At 53.3% G+C, this 18,131-nt stretch overlaps 1 protein-coding gene across 1 annotated transcript in view; it reads left to right on the top strand.

The window, feature by feature from the left end:
- Positions 1–16,867, top strand: part of LOC108554094 (box A-binding factor) — an 18,030-nt gene extending 1,163 nt beyond the window's left edge. The window contains exons 2-8 of the mRNA XM_017909237.1: positions 4–297; positions 628–2,091; positions 7,107–7,255; positions 7,333–7,659; positions 11,910–12,085; positions 15,156–15,522; positions 15,607–16,867. Of these exons, the coding sequence (XP_017764726.1) occupies positions 4–297; positions 628–2,091; positions 7,107–7,255; positions 7,333–7,659; positions 11,910–12,085; positions 15,156–15,522; positions 15,607–16,043 (3,214 nt within the window). The 3' untranslated portion in view covers positions 16,044–16,867. The remainder of the gene's footprint in view (positions 1–3; positions 298–627; positions 2,092–7,106; positions 7,256–7,332; positions 7,660–11,909; positions 12,086–15,155; positions 15,523–15,606) is intronic.
- The last annotated feature ends 1,264 nt before the right edge of the window (positions 16,868–18,131 follow it).

Here is an 18,131-nt window from a genome sequence, read left to right as displayed (position 1 = left end):
ATCGGAAGAAGAAGAAAAGCAACGGCAACGGGACCGACTGCTCCCTTACGAAAAGCATGGAAGCGAAGAAGGCGGGGATATCGTGGGCGTGTTAGAGGCGGGACAGCGGGAAATCGAAAATGGCGCGATCGCAGGGACGAGTAACACTGAGCCGGTAACGATCCTCGTTTTCACGGATCACGGAAACGACGTAGACGACGTAGACGACGTAGACGACGTAGACGACGTAGACGACGTTTACAACGCGCATTCGCTGGCCTATGCTATCCAGGAGGCGGTCGATGATAACGAAGAAAGGTGAGCGTATACGCGTTCTCCGCAAAGCGTCCAGTTTTTCGACCAATCGTTTTCCATCCAAACTTACTCGTTTACTTGCTCGCTTATTTGCTTGCTTACTTTACTTACATACTCGCGAACGAATTAATCGCGATCGAGTATTCGTCCTTGATCTCGAAGCAATGGGACGGGATGAGTGCGAGACCGGTAGTCGAGAAAGAGAGAGTGAGAGAGAGAGAGAGAGAGAGAGAGAGAGAAAAGTAAAGAAAAAAGAAAAAAAAAAGAATGGCGAATTAGAGCGTGAAAGTAAAGACGAAATTTTAACGAATTATCGTGTGTTCGATTGTCAAGGGGTTATCACGATCGAGACTCGAGTCGCTACGAGGGCGGCGATCTAGGCGGTGATTTCTCGGAGCAGGAGGAGCAGCAGCGTCAACAGCAACAACAGCAACAGGTTTTTCAACCCCTCCACCAGCAGCACCACCAACAACGACGGCAGCACCACCACCACCACTACGGTCACGACGGCGAATACCACCACTACGATCACGACAACGACGACGACGACGACGACGACTGCCATCACCACCACCAACACCGTCACACTCGGTCCGCGTACGTTCAACCGGGGGCGAGAGAAGTATCGGTTACCAAGGGTGGGGATAACGAACGGTCGAGCGAGGTCTCCGTATTGCCGGAGGAAAATCAGGCCGACAGTCACGCGCCTCGCTCTACGATGCATCGTTACGGTACTGAAGCGCTCTCGTCGCCGACCGCGACCGATCACCACCACCATCACCATCACCACCACCACCACCACGACAACCACCACTCTCCTCACCACCTCCATCATCGCCACCACGATCAACAGCACCATCATCACCAACAGCAGCAGCATTTACGATCGGACGCGTCTCGCCACGGTGCGCTTTCTGCCACGACGAGTCATCATCGTCGCTTGGACGAACAAGAGGCACAGTCGCAGCCGCAGTCGCAATCGGTAGTTCATCGAGAGACGGACGAGGACGTGGAAAGCGCGAACGGAATCGCGGCAGCCATGAGAGGTGCTCGCGGAGATTTTACCCTCGGTGTGCTATTTCCGAATCTTGGCACTACCGGTGCCAATAGTTCGAGTAGCGAGGTCGGTGGCACCAACGATAATCACCAGCAACAACAACAACAACAGCAGCAGCAGCAGCAGCAGCAGCAACCGCAACACAATCATCATCATCACCAGCAGCAGCAGCAGCAACAACAACAGGCTCAGTCGCAGCATCATAGCCATCATCATCATCATCATCATCATTTGGAGGAAGTTTTACCGGACGCGGCTTATCTTCAACATCAAATGCGAAGCAGCGGCGGCGGAGGAAACAGCGGTAACGGTAACAACAGTGGCAGTGGAGGCAACGGTGGCAGTGGCGGCGGTGGAGGCGGCGGCGGCAGTGGTGGCGGTGGGACAGCGGAGGGTAACGGGAGCGGAGGTGGCGGTTCACCGACGCTGCGAACCGGTAGTTCGCCGGGTTCCAGTCGTAGTCCGCACGACGATCAAGGACTTTCGTCGCCGCATAGGCAAGGACAAACGGATGGGGGAGGATACAGCCCGAACGAACAGGGCAGGTACGCGCATTTGACAGCGATGCAACCGCCGTCCTCGGTACAGCCGAACCACGGTCTCGGTCAGGAGGCAAATCGAGTCTCGGATCAGCTTTACATGGACTCGATATACGCTCATCACACCGTCGGCACGCCACATCATCAGGAGCACGAACCGGGTTCTTCGACGCCGCATTCGCCCGGTGGCCCGCTTTCCAGGTCAGTGTCGGGGGGGTGGGGTTGTTATACCGTTTCGGACTCGCGCGTTCTCCTATCCGCCGGAGAGCTTTACCGTACGCGCGATTATTTACACGCCGGCTTAAGGGATGCACCGTGTCCTCCGAGTATTGTATACGTAGGCGATACGAAACCGAAAACAAAGCTAAACCGACCACGATGAAAGAAAACGACAGCGCGACCACGCTTCTCGGGCCCTGTGCCAACATTCGCGTTTCGCGAGAACGAACAACGGTCTCTCGACCATCCTAACAACAAGAAGAATAACAACGATAATCGGTATTTGTTTGCCCGATCGGTTCGGGCACGAGCCGTTCGCGTCCTCCTCTCGTCCTCCTCTCGTCCTCCTCTCGTCCTCCTCTCGTCCTCTTCTCGGCCGAACGGGGTTTGCAGCGGTAACGAATCGCCGAGCTATCCGCCGTTGGTTAGTAGGTATACACGCGTGATTCTCTTGGTTCGCTCGAATCGATTCGCGCGCAACCCAGACACGAGATCTCGCTCTTTTTACGTTACCGCGATAACGGAGTTTATTGACTCCGATTAGAAACGATTGTTCGATCGCGCGGGTTACTTGTTCGCGCCGCGTCTCTCCGCTCGCGTTGCATCTCGCGATATCGTGCACCACCGATTCTACCACGCGCCTAGCCTAGCGTATACCCTGGGATACCGGTATTTCCAATTCTTCCAATTCTTCCAATTGTTTGAATTGTTTGAATTGTTCGAATTATTCGAATAATTGGAATAATTCGAAATGCCGTTTCGCCAGCCAGCTGTTCGTTTTTTCGTCACTTTGGTGTTTTCGTCGAACGATTTCCTCATGCGGCGAGCGCGTGCACGGGCCACGACCTTCGAATTTAGATATCTCCGAGTTCGGGTGCAGAGGACAATCTGCTTTTCGTTTCTCTTTTTGCGGGGTATCTCTCGTTGTCGCGATTATAGCGCGCTAAGAGAGCCGAGATGACGCAAAGTCGAGCTCTCGTTTACCGTCCACCACCGATCGATCTATCGCGCCACCGGATTCCAGTCGGGCAGAGATTCCTCTCCTCTCCCATTCTTTCGTTTCACCGATTGTCCACGACTATGGTCGGAGAGTGCGAGAACGGACGAGCGAGCAAACGGAAACGAAAGCAAGAGGAATGACGAGCGAAACGGTAATCGTTGATCTCTGACGCAAAAGTTTGACCGTGAATCATCCCCAGGGTTTACAGTTCAGTCGTCATAGACGCGTACCCATCGCGTTCCGAGAAACCTTTCGGTATCGTTTGACGAGACAGAGGCTCGTGCAACCGCGTTCTTCCCAATGGGATCCAGTATATCTCGCGTATCGGGTATACGAGTTTTCGTATATACCTACTTAACGCGACAGAGTGCGCGCGAGAGAATCGTAAAGATAGGAATGGTGAGAGAGAAAGAGAGAGAGAGTGAGAAAAAAAAAGTGGGGAAAAAAGGAAGGCAAAGCAAGCGGTGTTGCGAAAGAAATGGTCGTTTGTGCCGCGATGGTGCAAAGACGGTGGATGGCGGTGAATGAAAGTAACGCGAGACGCGTGTTCTCGGTTTTTTCTTACCGCGTTTTTGCTCGCGCAACGCGAGACGAGCTTCGAAGGAGAAATTATTGTCCCCGCGTGTGATCGCCCGCTACAACCACACCACGATCACGATCACGATCACGATCACGATCACCACCACGACGATCGCGACGACGACCACGACGACGACGACGGTGGTTATCAATGACGTTTTTCCCGTTCACGTGCGGTTACTACGCGTATACTACGGATGTCGTTAGAGACACACGCGAGAATTTTCGTTCACCGCATTCGACCAATTAACCAAGGGGGATATAAAGGTGTAGGAATCCCGCGATTGAATCGTGGTCGTGGTCGTCGTGGTGGTTCGTGGATGCGGTGGACGGTAGACGGTCGGGTGGTTAACGGTCGGCGGTCGCAGGATTGGTCGCGTATACACGGCGGTAGATCGGAAACGGTAGAGTGGGGATTTGCTTGCGAAGAAGATGAGGGAGAGAGCGAGCGGGGGCGGGTGCGAAGCACGGCGAGGGGGGCGCAAAGGAACGTAGAAAAGGAAGAGAGGAAGGGAGAGATTCGCGGAAGGGGAAATCCTGACCGTGTTCGAGGTCCTCCGACGCCATTCGCTTCGACGTTTTCCGCACACGTTGTTGGTTCTCCCGTTGGGTGAAACGATCGTCGTCGGCCTCGTTGTTGGCGGTGGTCGTCGACCAGAGAGAAATTCGTTGCTTTCTTTCGAGTTTATCGGGGGTGCGAACACGAGGAGCAGGAGCGAGAGGAGGAGCAGGAGGCGGTGGTGGCGGTGGCGGTGGCGGTGGCGGTGGCGGTGGAGGAGGAGGACGAGGGAAAAGAGGAAGGAGCCGGAAGCGAAGGAAGGATCTATAGGGGAAAACGACGATCATGTAGTGAGTGTTTCCGATATGCGTTGTTACCTTCCGTTCGTTTGGTCGTTGGTCGCGTTCGATCACCGCGTTCGGTAGAACAAAGTTCGAGTTCGGGACACGCGTATCCCTCTTACCGCGCGTTATAATAGTCCTGTTACGTTTCACCTTGCTCCTCGCGCTACCGCGCCGCCATCTAACCCCTTCCCATGTTTCGTACTCGTACCGCGCGAGCAAACGACGTTTCGTTTTTATCGGTGCTTCGTTGCGAACGCGAAACGAAAACAAAGTAAATGGGAAACCGATAACGTTGGCGAAAACATTGCTCGTAAATAAACTCGGCGGCTCGACTTCGGGTCGAAGGTGGTCGTCGCGGCTCGAGTCGGATTTCGCTCCCTTTCCCCTCCGAGCACGGAATACCGAAAACTCGGATCGCCACGCGTCGCATCTATTTTCCGCGAGTTTGCGAAAACCGTGGTCCAGAAGCGTGGTGGGCGGATGGTCGGCTGTCGCGTATCCGCGTATCCCCGTATCCCCGTATCCCCGTGGAGAAACGCGCGGTGTCGTTGCCGAGGACCTCGGAGACCTCTCTCACCTCTCTCACCTCTCTCTTCTTCCCGCCACGCTACCAGTGACGCGCGCTATCGTGAGAAGCGGCTTATCGACTCGCTGGATTCAGATAGCGATCCGGTAACAGGGGCTATAACCCTGTCCGCTACCGACCTTCTAGATTGGGTTTCGCGATATCTGCATTCTTCGCGAACTGACCGAAATATCTTCTTTCCTCGCGCTTTTCTCTCCCTTCGATCGTGTTTCTCTAAACAGAGCGAGAGAAAGAGAGAGATTACGCGTGGGATGGGAGAGTGATTAGAACGACCGCTGCTGCTGGTCTGGTAACCGGCTACGATCGAGAGAGACTCTCTCGGGAAGGTTCTCGGAAGAAACGCGATCGCGCTTGGTTATTAAAGTTTCCGGGGCCACATCGAGTACGTAGGAAAGTATACGCGTCGCCTTTGTATACGCAACGCGTATACAGCCTACGATGCGCGCGTACGAGCTGGTCGGGTTGCGCATATGGCGTCATTGCTCGACGATTTTCTGCGAAATCGCATCGGTCGACTCCTAGCCGTCTCGATTTTCGATCCCGTCCAAGAACCCATAGACGCGACCGCGTTATTAATCGCCACAGAGATAACGTACGCGTAATAAATCTGTTGGAATCGTATCGAGAGATCGAGTATCCGCTCGAGCGCGTTGTCGGAAAACGTTGTCGAGGGAAACGCGATGTCCGTTTGTCGCGTGTCGGTGAAACGAACCGCGTCCGGAGAGACGAGTTGCTCACGCGTCGTCGTTGTCGTCGTGGTCGTCGTCGTGGTCGTCGTGGTCGTCGTGGTCGTCGTGGTCGTGGTGGTCGTGGTGTCGTAGAAATTACCAGCGCGTAACGAACGCGTCCTGTGCCTTCTTGGTTCACGGCGCTCGTGGCAGCAGAGATGGCAGCAGAGGTGGTAGCAGCTGGGAAAAGGAGCAAGGGCGAACGTGTCGGATCGATCTTCTCGTCGCGTACGATCGTCGCTTGTACGCGTTTCCGCGCTTTTACGTTTCGCGAATCGCGATGTTTGAACGTTCGAAGGACGAGGTTACTCGGTTATCGATGTCGAATACCGTTGTTCCAACGAGTTTGGCGCGAAATCGTTCCGGGAGAATACGCGAATCGTTCGGCGAGCACGTACCGATCGAACGGTACGTGTCGGACGAGTCGTGGAAAACCTCAAGGTCGCGCGTTTTTCGCTTTGCTTTGCGTCGCGCGATCCACGACGTGTTCTTTTTGGCGGCTTCCCCGGCGTCCCACGCGATAAAGAGAAAGAGTCGAACTCGTACGCTGCATCTGGCACGTTATCGTCGAAATCGCGAGTGTACGCGGTGTTTCGCGGTGTTTCGCGGTGTTTCGCGGTGTTTCGCGACGTTCCGCCGCGTTGCGCAACCACTGCGACAAGAGGAAAGACCGTCCGTGGATTGTCTGGCGTTTCGAGGATTTCGGTGACGATTTTCCGCAAGAATCGTACGCGATTTTTCGTCGACTCGTCCGTGACTGTCAGGTACGAATATAGAGGGCTGTCGGCGATGCTAATGGTAACGGTAGAGCGTTAATAGCCACCGTAATGGCAATGGTAATGGTAATGGAGTAGTCGTGTTCCGGGTAGTGGTTGGTCGGAAAGGAACATCGAAAAAGCTCCTGCCTTGGCACGCGCCCGCATTTACAGGCCGATGGATCGGTGAACGGTTCTCCGGCTTCCGGCCTCCCGCGAAACATTACCGAACCCGTGTATAACACCGAGGTTACCTCGTCTAGTACTTCCTCTCTAGTCCTTTTTTTTTTTTTCTCTCTCCCCCTTTCCTTTCCGTTTCCCGAACCTCCCCCCCCCCTTCCCTTCCTTTTCCATTCTTCCTCTCTCTTCGTTGTTTCTTCGTTCGCTCGGCCGTGGATCGTAAACGGAATCGGATGGCTTCTCGATCCGAAATCCGATCGATGGCAAAGGGTGGAGGGGCGTTTATCAGCGCGACAGGATTGGACGTATCGTTACGATTGTTTCAGTCCGTTGTATCGTCCGATGAGCGGTGGTGTGAGCGGCATGCCGTCAGCCAACGCGACAGGAACCGGCGGTGCTTACGGTCTCTCTTACATGACCGGCGGCAGCCCTACGGAATTGACCGCATCGCCTCAGCAATTGTGGAACGCGCAAGGTAAGTTTCTACCGGATTCCGATGAAAGCCAATTACGACGAATCGATTGATGGATCGATCGTTTGAACCACCGATAGGTTTGGGAACGGGACTCTCGGCGATCTCGGAGGATTACAGCGGTAGCGGCAAGTCACCGGGTTCGGTGACTCATCAGGCCCTGCCAGGTTTCGCGCAGCCGTTTTGCGGTAGGTATAGTTTCCGCGGATACAGTCCGTCGTACGCCAGTCAACAGAACAGCGGTGGAGTCGGGGCCGCGTCCGTGGAAGCCTCGACCTGGGGCTACGCTTCGCCGTCCAACGACACCTTGACGACTCAATACGCTACCCCTTCGAGGCGACAGACGGTCAATCCTCCGTCGACGCCAACGCAGCATCAGCTCTCCGCCACCGCTAGTCTCAGCGCAAGTAAGTTTTCGCTTCTCATCTTTTTTCTTTTTCTTTTTCTTTTTCTTTTTCTTTTTTTCCCCACGCGTTGTTTCTCCATTCTCTCGATCGCGTTCGTTCTTGTCCGTTTCTCTTCTTCTCGTTTTCCTCTCCCTCTCTTTATTTTTTCTTTTCTCTTTTCGCGTTCCGTTCGTTCGGTTTCCGAATCGATTCCTAATCGTCCGTCGGTGTTATATACGCAGGACGATCCGTTTCGCGTTACACGGCTTACGCGTATACGTACATGGATGCGTGCTCTCGGAAAGGCGATAAATCGTGTACGATTCGGAGAGAACGCGAAGCAACGGCAAAGCACGCATCGGTTGGCTCGTGTTCCAGGGAGATCGTAAATAACGAGAAAAGGATTCGATCGGACCCCAAATTCGGTGCTACACCCTCGGTGTTTCGTCGTAATTCATCGGACGACTAACGAGTGAGAGAGAGTGAGAGCGAGAGAGGGTGGGTAAGAGGACAGAGGAGTACGCGTGAGTCGTGGAGACAAATTTTCCGACCTCGCGACGGACATCGTCGTCGGTGGCCAAAGTTACGCGTAGTAGCAGTAGTGGTAGTAGTAGTAGTAGTAGTAGTAGTAGTAGAGGCCTGTGCGCACACGGGTCCAGAAGACTATCGCGTTACGCTCTCTTTTACACGTTTTCCCTCCAGTTTCTCTGTTCACGCAGGCAAACGTGTCCCAGTCTCTTTTCTCTCTCTCTCTCTCTCTCTCTCTCTCTCTTTCTCTCGTTTCTATCTTTCCCCTATTTCGGTACTTTGGTTGAACGATTCGTGTGGCTAACGCGATTCGATCCGAGGCGGTATTTCGTTTTACCGGTGGCGGGGTTTTAATATATATATATATATTTACCGCTCCTCCGGATCGCATCGCGTTATCTTTCGTACGAAATAAGAAGTGGAAATGTACTCGGGATTGGCGCAACGAAGGGATAGAGGTATATCCGACGATGGTACGAATTTTCGTGGTTATCGCGACGAGTGTGGAGACGACGTTATCGGTTGCACGGGTCGCCGACGCGTGTGACCGATCGGACACGGTTCGCTTCGCGCGCCAGCAAACGTTTTCGACGATCCCCGTGGAACGGAATTCGCGGCGCCGATCGCGATCTTTTGGGAAAGAGAAGAAGAGGGTTTCTCTCGATACGCTTCTGGACGCGTCGCGGCGGCGCACGTTTCGGTTAACGCGCCGTGTGTCATGTGGTCGGTGGTTCGGTATCGAAACGGGCATTGATATACGATGACCCTGACCTAGACAACGGTCGTACTTCCAATCTAGTTTTGTCTACGCGCGATATAGAGGCAACGATAATAGACTTTTACGTATCTAGTCGTGTGTTTCGGGACCGCGAAATTTAGATAACTCGAACGGGCAACCGCGATCGCGTTTTAGTCGGTATCGAACTCTCTGTTGACGAGGAGCTTCGTTTTCCTCGTCGCGAATTCTCCGCGCGATGGTTTCGGCATCGGTCGTTTCGAAAGTGGTTTCGCGGAGACGACTTTGCAGTGTCGTCGGTCTGTACAAGAGGAGAAAGATGAAGAGGGATAAGTTGTAGGCGTAGAACGGGCACGCGTTAACGGCACAGACGTCGAGGCAGCGCCGCCGTCCACCGAATGGAAAGTTGTTGGTCGCTTTGGTTCGTTTGCGCGATAAAAATGTCTCTCCCGTTGTTTGCGATTCGCGATCGGTGAAAACCCGTGCTCTCGAGAATCGGTTATTTTTACGCCGCATTATTGTAATAACGACGGTCGACGCGATAACGCTCTCCAGTCGAGTGCATCACGCGTCGCAATCTCTCCGAAGGACTCGACCGGTTCAAAAGGTCGATCGGATTGTTTTTTCTTTTTTCTTTTTTCTTTTTTCATTTTTTTTTACTTCGATCGACGTCGTAGATCCGCCTTGTCCGAGCGTGCGCGAAGAAGAAAAAAATAACGACCATTTCGCACCCTGCGTCGCCGCGCCGTCGCCGCGCCGTCGCCGCGCCGCCGTCGCCGAGCCGTCGTTACGCGTCGGTCGCGGAGTGCCACGTTCGCTCGATTGCGCGAGCGCACGCCGCCGCGTCTGTGTCTGTGTGTCTGCGTTTCCGTTTCTGGATGCGTTGAATCGCCGCGTCCGCTCTCGAGATGATTATTCGTAGACGAAGAGACGAGGATGGCTATGCGCGTGTTGGGATAGCCCGAGATGATTGCAAAAGATGGAGCAGCAGGAGGAGGAAAAGGAGGAGGAGGAGGAGAAGAAGAAGTCGAGTCGAAAGCTTTTTAAGTGGCGCGCATGATCCTTTTGGAAAGCGGTGGGTGTGCGTCTGCGGTTTCGACGCGGCTCGCTACTTTAACCGAAAGCCAAGGGGAGAACGAGGGATATGGCTTTTAACATACCGCGATCTCGAGTGGGTTCTGGTGGTGCACGCACGAGGAAAGAACGGCGACGCCAACCGATGGCAAACGCATCCACGATCCGCGCCACCCGATCCCGGTACGCGTCCGCTCCGTTTGCCAGCACGCGCCCCCGTCTGGTCTTGCGCTTTTTCTCGCCAGACCACCCATCCCTGCCGTTTCTTCCGGCATCAACCTCTATCTATACGCGCGTGGTCTTTCGTTTCGTCGGATCGTGTATTTAGCCGTCGTCGTCGTCGTCATCGTCGTCATCGTCCATTCGATCGTTATTCGCTCTGTCATCTCTCGTCTCGAACCCTTTGCTCGCTATTCGATCGCCCTGTTGCTCCTCCTCCTCTACCACCTTCCGGCGTGAAGTATCGTATACGCGATATACGTTGGGACGAATTAGAAGCGTATTCGCTCCTGCTGTGGTGCTCGATGGTTGTCTTGGTCGAGTAATTCGACTCTGCCATTCTCATTCCGCGTCGCTTCGTCATCTTCTGTACGACGGCGTCTTGGTCGCCGTTGAATATTCGGTTACAAAGAGCATATCTAGCGTTTCCGTGTGAGGGCATCGGCGCGACGCGCTCACGCTCGCCTTCTTCTTCTCATTCTTCTTCTTCTCATTCTTCTTCTTCTTCTTCTCATTCTTCTTCTTCTTCTTCTTCTTCTTCTTCTTCTTCTTCTTCTTCTTCCTCCTCCTCCTCCTGCTCCTGCTCCTCCTCCTCCTCCCTCTCCTCGTTGTTGTTACGCATCGAAATCGGTTCCGGCGAAAATCCTACAGTGCGGAGAAACGTGGACATGGTCGGAGAAGAAGAAAGACTGGTTGGTGACCGATCGGCTATTCCGCTTTTCTCCTGCACTGTCGGCAAAGCGCGAGAACGTTCGCTTCTCTCTCTCTCTCTCTCTCTCTCTCTCTCTCTGTGTCCGTCTGTACACTTTGTCTTTACTCGGTCTCTCGGTTTGTTCGCCGAGTCGCGTCGCGGAGCGGTTAAGAATCGTAAGATGGACGCCGACGTCAGCTCTTCTTTGCTTACTAATATACGATATCCGATTGCTTCCCAGTCTCGTTTCTGCCGGATGCGCGACTGCCGTACGCCGACCTTTTTGTCCTCTCTTCGTTTCGATGTTGCTCTCTCCCGGAGAGTAACGCGAGACCGAGTCGAGTCGCGACTCCGTTTCTCGCTGCAGCGATTATCGTTGGTCGTTTTTTCGAAACCGTGATCACGAGCTGTGTATACTCTTGGTAAGGTAGCGGTACTCGTCGTAGTGGCGCGTACAGGCAACGACTGCTAGTTATTATTATCGAGCAACACCGGAAATTCCGATAACGCCGTATCCCTCTACATCCTTTGTCGCGCGTTGCTGCGTTTCCTGTATCCTTCTTCTCGCGCAAGCACGTACTCGGCTGGTCGCGTCCGTTTGTGGTCGTCGTCCACGTCCACGTCCACGTCCACGTCCACGCCGACGTTCGCTGCGAATCGAGGAATTTTCCGAGGAACAGCTGGAGAAAAAGTCCGCGCTTTTCCGCTTCCTCCCCGAGCGATCGGTGAAAGGATTGCCCGGAGGTATCGGGAAAACTTAGTCCACTTTCCTAATCGGACCTCGCTCCAGGCGATTTTCCAAGGACAATGCGTGGTCCTTGAAACGTGCGCGTTTCGTCGAAAGAAAGTAGCTTTTGCGTTTGCCGTCGTTTCGAAAGTCCTCGGTCTCTACCGACGAGAACGGAACGGACGACCGAACGAAAAGGCGAAAAGAAATTCGAGATACATCGGTATCGTGCGCGCGTTGTTTCGCCACACGACCGAGCAGCAGATTCCATTTTGAATATTGTACGAATCGCGCAGTGCACAACATCGAAGCGGAATACTTTACGGAGGGCCGCGAGTGCGTAAATTGCGGCGCAATTTCTACTCCGCTGTGGCGGCGAGACGGTACGGGCCATTACCTGTGCAACGCATGCGGTCTCTACCACAAGATGAACGGCATGAATCGACCCTTGGTGAAGCAGCCTCGGCGATTGGTAAGGAAGCAAGGAGGAAAGAAGAAAGGATGGAAGGAAGGAAGGAAGGAAGGAAGGAAGGAAGGATAGATGGATGGATGGATGGATGGATGGATGGATGGAAGGAAGGAAGGAAGAAAGAAAGAAAGGAAGGAAGGAAGAAAGGAAGATTGGATGATCGAAAGAAACGAAGGACGAAACGAGCAAAGTACACGCTCATCGTCGATATCGTTTCTCGCTCTCTCCTCTTTCTCTCTTTCTCTCTCTCTCTCTCTCTCCCTCTCTCTTTCTCTATCTTTCAATCTTTCTCCCTCTCCCTCTCTCTCTCTCTCTCTCTCTCTCTCACTCGCTTGCCTTTTCTTTGTCTTTCTCTGTCTTTCACTCCTTTTCGCTCTGTTTCTTCGTTTGTCGGGACGATTGTCAGACTTCTCGTCCGCGCCGTAAGAGGATCGACGGCAACGCGGAGAAGAAGAAGATAAATCGAACCCCGTGTACGGAGAATTAGACGCGCAAAGACGCGCGTGTAATATAGAACAGGAGCCTGTGTGGAAATTCGCCCGTGTCCATAAGCGCGTGGGCCTCTGCGATCCATGGTTTTGCCATTCGTGTCCTCGTAGCACGTTGGGACGATAGAAGATGATCGCGTTTGACGAACGAAGCGAATGTTCGTTTCGTTTGCTTGTGAACGCGATTTCGCGGATGGTACGCACGCGTGGTGTATCCGCGAGATTCCGCGCGACACGCGCGTTAAGTCCGAATAGAAGCACCCCTAACGTTTGGCATCCTGTCTCTGTTTCAGTGGCGGACCAGGGCGATTTCTACAAAGGCTTCTGTGGGTATAGTGGCGCCCGTCGCGCCTTCGAGGAGAAATCGAGCCGGCGTTTGGTAGGTGTCATCCCCAACACTCACTCACTCGCTCACTCACTCGCTTGCTCATTCACTCGCTCATTTCTTCGCTCGCTCGCTCGCTCGCTCGATCGATCGTTTGCTTGCGTAAATACGCGCATCCACGTATGTCTGTCTTTCTCATTCCCCCTTTCTCTCTTTTTCTCCTCTGTTTCTCTCTCCGATTGTTCGCTCGTGGCTCGCTCGCACGCCCGCACGCACGCACGCACGCACACCCACTCGCCGGCTGATTCGCAAATTTCAAAGTTCCTCTCCTCTTTTACTTTTTCTTTCTCTCGTTCGTATCATCTGGTTCGCGCACACTCGTATCCTTGTATCGCGATAATCATATGTCTCATCGATGACTTCGTCTCGATCATTATCATCGTATACGTTTGTACTTTCCTTCGGCGTTCGTTTCGTTTCGACTAAGACTAAGACTAAGACTAAGACTGATACTACGACTACGACGACACATAGTTTTCCAGCGTAGCTAGAAAATAGCGACGACTACCGGTCGAAAGAAAATTCGTCGTAGCTTCGAGGTGCCACTATACCCATGGTACGATCGCGCTCCGTTTCGAAATCTTGCGTAGCCTGAAAAAACGACGTAGACCGCGAGTGTCGCGTATTACACGAGATGGTTCGTGGACTTCGACGGCAACGCGGAGAAGAAGAAGATAAATCGAACCCCGTGTACGGAGAATTAGACGCGCAAAGACGCGCGTGTAATATAGAACAGGAGCCTGTGTGGAAATTCGCCCGTGTCCATAAGCGCGTGGGCCTCTGCGATCCATGGTTTTGCCATTCGTGTCCTCGTAGCACGTTGGGACGATAGAAGATGATCGCGTTTGACGAACGAAGCGAATGTTCGTTTCGTTTGCTTGTGAACGCGATTTCGCGGATGGTACGCACGCGTGGTGTATCCGCGAGATTCCGCGCGACACGCGCGTTAAGTCCGAATAGAAGCACCCCTAACGTTTGGCATCCTGTCTCTGTTTCAGTGGCGGACCAGGGCGATTTCTACAAAGGCTTCTGTGGGTATAGTGGCGCCCGTCGCGCCTTCGAGGAGAAATCGAGCCGGCGTTTGGTAGGTGTCATCCCCAACACTCACTCACTCGCTCACTCACTCGCTTGCTCATTCACTCGCTCATTTCTTCGCTCGCTCGCTCGCTCGCTCGATCGATCGTTTGCTTGCGTAAATACGCGCATCCACGTATGTCTGTCTTTCTCATTCCCCCTTTCTCTCTTTTTCTCCTCTGTTTCTCTCTCCGATTGTTCGCTCGTGGCTCGCTCGCACGCCCGCACGCACGCACGCACGCACACCCACTCGCCGGCTGATTCGCAAATTTCAAAGTTCCTCTCCTCTTTTACTTTTTCTTTCTCTCGTTCGTATCATCTGGTTCGCGCACACTCGTATCCTTGTATCGCGATAATCATATGTCTCATCGATGACTTCGTCTCGATCATTATCATCGTATACGTTTGTACTTTCCTTCGGCGTTCGTTTCGTTTCGACTAAGACTAAGACTAAGACTAAGACTGATACTACGACTACGACGACACATAGTTTTCCAGCGTAGCTAGAAAATAGCGACGACTACCGGTCGAAAGAAAATTCGTCGTAGCTTCGAGGTGCCACTATACCCATGGTACGATCGCGCTCCGTTTCGAAATCTTGCGTAGCCTGAAAAAACGACGTAGACCGCGAGTGTCGCGTATTACACGAGATGGTTCGTGGACGAGTAAAATCGGCAAACGAACGATCCATCTCTTGCTCTTTCTCTTTCTCTTTCTCTTTCTCTTTCTCTTTCTCTTTCTCTTCCGTAGTCGAGTTTGCTCGAGTTTGCTCGAGTTTGCATCAGGCACGCGTGATTTCGCGCGGTGAGCGTGTAGAGAGCCGTACGCTGTCTCGCGCGTGTGCGCGCGATCAGGTCGTAGAACGCGTCGCGAGTCAGCGCACAGGTTAACCGGGTAGACGTACGATTTCTTTCCTTTTGCACCTCCATTCGCCGCCTCTCTTTCGCCCGTCCTTTCACCCCTCTGCTTCTTTTTTTCCTTCTCCTTCGCGCCCATTCTTCGATCCGTCGATTCGTCTGTTCGACGGTGCCGACAGGCCCTGTCCGTCCTTCCGGTTCCGTCCGAGTCGGTGAACCGGCGGATGAAACCTAGAGACGCGAACTAACGAGATTTCGTGTGTCCGCAGTCCGCTTCGAGACGAGTAGGCACTTCTTGCAGTAACTGCCAAACGACGATGACGTCGTTGTGGCGCAGAAACACCTTGGGCGAACCCGTGTGCAACGCGTGCGGTCTTTATTTCAAACTGCACGGCGTGAACAGGCCTCACACTATGAAGAAGGACAGCATTCAGACCCGCAAGCGGAAACCGAAGGGTGGAATGAAAAGCAGCGACACGCCGACCGGTACCGCCGTCGCTACTTTCTCCAACAATAACAACAACGCCACCCTCGCCACTGCCAACAACAACAATAACGTCGCCGCCCCCAACAACAACAATAACAACAATAACAACAACAATAACAACAACAATAACGGCTTGAAGCTAGAAACAGGTAAGCGTAAAGCGACGACGACGATGATCGGAAACGGCGACAAGTGTGTGTACGTTTATAACGCGCGTTCGAACGTTTGCGCAGGTCCTTACGGAGAAGTGACGATGGTGGATCACCGCGGGATGGTTCACGTGAGGTTCGACGGCAACCTTTACGACAGCCCACAGCCGTCCAGCCGGATCGTTTCGCACCAATCCACCACGCCTGCAATGTATTACGACATGATCGCCTCGCAGCAGCAGCAGCAGCAGCAGCAGCCGCAACAGCAGCAGCAACAGCAACATCAGCATCAACACCAGCAGCTGATCGAGACGCATTCTCCGAAAGTGGAGTGTCCTTCGCCGCCTTGCGCCAATCGGTCGCCGGTTATGATATCCGCCGGTCACTCTCCCGATCATCATCAATTGGCTGCCCCGCACATCGTCACTCTTGGCAATTCGTCGCCGGGCGCAGCGGCTACTAAAATTATTCTGGACAACGGTCACCTGGACAGGCCGACCGTTGTCTCGATGTCGTCTTAAAGCCGCGTCGTTGATCGGTCGCGCTAGATCACGGTTACCAGAAGACGTTACCGGCGAACCATTGTTCCTATCCGTTTCGTTTCGCTTCGTTTCGTTTCGTTTCGTTTCGTTTCGTTTCGTTTCGTTTCGTTTCTTTTGGATAGCGCGTAAAAGGGACGGTAGAAGAAAAGAGACGGTAGAAAAAACGGGAACAGAGGAGAAAAAGAAAAAAGAAAAAAAGGAGAAAAGGAGAAAAGGAAAAATCGTTTAGTTTTCTCTTCCCGTTTCACTGTTTTCTTTCTTTCCATCGTTTCTCTCTCTCGCTGTTCTTACCGTCGCGCGTTCCATCTACGGCGTAACGACGAAGAAAAGAACGAGAACGAAAGCGCGGCCAGAGTCGTCGGCGAGAGGGAACGGGAGAAGGCGCGGAATCGCGAAAGACTGGATTTACGATACGCGTTGGATAGAGAGATCCGATCTCTGTGCCGAAAATGGGAACAATTTCGCGTGTAAGTTTCGTAGAATTATAACTGCGGCGTCGAGAAGAGACTCGTTGTAAATAGTTTTGCTGAAAAGCGCGTATTCGCGCGTGTGAGAAAGAACGCGAAACGAACGTTTTTTTTCTTTCTCTCTCTCTCTCTCTCTCTCTCTCTCTCTCTCTCTCTCTCTCTCTCTCTCTCTCTCTCTCTCTCTCTCTCTTTGTCTCTGTCTCTCGAAGACGTTCGGTATCGTCGTTGGCGCGTTTCTACGCGTGCTTTCGAAATTGCAACGACGAGCGAAATCGGTCCGACGATACTCGATAGTCGGCCCCGTCTCTCTCTCTCTCTCTCTCTCTCTCTCTCTCTCTCTCTCTCTCTCTCTCTCTCTTTCTTGTAAATAAAAAGTAACGTTACTAGGATATTAAGCGTAGATTCAAAGTGTACCGCGCAAGTCGAGTCGAAGACACTTAAGAATCGGTAATAATCGTTATCTTTCTCGATCTAGTTGCGGCGTCGTGCCGAGTTGCGCTACGCCGTCCGACGTGTCCGAATGCTTACGTATATGCGATACGCGCGAACTTGTAATTTCTTGGCGTTTACCGATTATTTACGGCGGACAACGAGCACGGCGGCGAAAACGCGTCCAGCGAGCGAAAGATTGCGCGTACAAGGTCCACGAATGTTGGCATGTTTTTGCAAAAGTGTGTTTGTTGTATCGAATCGGTTATTTTGAAATAAAAAGGGATATTTAAATCGGAAGAAGGTGGCTTGCGCGCTATGGTGGCGGCGGCTGGAGACTGGAACGCGTGAAATAGGAACGGTGGTGCGCCGCGTATATGCGAGCGCGAGAACGCGAACGACGCATAGCCGACGACCAGCTGGCGAAGAGAAGTCGGTGAACGCGCAGGAAAACTTCATCCCTGTGTATTTTCGGTGATAACGGGTGCCGCGATATCTCGACTAATCTCGGTTAAAGGTTGGGACGAGCGAACGCGGCCGCGATCCCCTCATTGGCGTAACCGGTGGGAAAAGAAGCGGCCGAGGAGATATCGCGTGGATACCGGTCGAATTGGATTCGGTAGTCGGCGGACGTTTGTCCCTTCTCGGTTGCATTTCACGAATTATCGAGATACCACCACGCTCTGGCGTTGTTTCTCAAACCCGAACCCCGGGGGGGTTGTCCCGAATTTCGGTTACGCGTCGACTCTCTCGCCCCTTGCGTCCATCTTACGACCGTGTCTCACCTGAACGAGCCTTATCGGAGGAATCCCGTCGTGTGTGTGCTCTGCAAGTATGACGACACCCTCTGCTCTCGACTCTCTCTCTCTCTCTCTCTCTCTCTCTCTCTCTCTCTCTCTCTCTCTCTCCTCCCGCTGTTTTTTACGATAACGCCACGCACGCGCTCTCTCTCTCTCTCTCTCCCTCTCTCGCTCACTGAACGCTCTTTCTCCCCCTTTCCTTTCCTTCCCTTCCCTTCCCTCGTCATGCTCGCTCGCAGCGTTTTCCCTCCTTCCCCGCGTATTCGCGTTATGTACACGTATCTCGTTCACCAGGGCAAGACGTAAACCGATCCCTTTCCGCCGTCGACAGTTTCGTGCGACTAAAGAAATGGTGCGTCGTCGAGGGAAAG

This window comes from Eufriesea mexicana, unplaced genomic scaffold (assembly GCF_001483705.2).
Source record: "Eufriesea mexicana isolate 0111107269 unplaced genomic scaffold, ASM148370v2 scaffold16629, whole genome shotgun sequence".
NCBI classification, from domain to species: domain Eukaryota; kingdom Metazoa; phylum Arthropoda; class Insecta; order Hymenoptera; family Apidae; genus Eufriesea; species Eufriesea mexicana.
The sequence above is the reverse complement of the archived record's forward strand: the minus strand, read 5'-3'. Positions and strand labels throughout refer to the sequence as shown.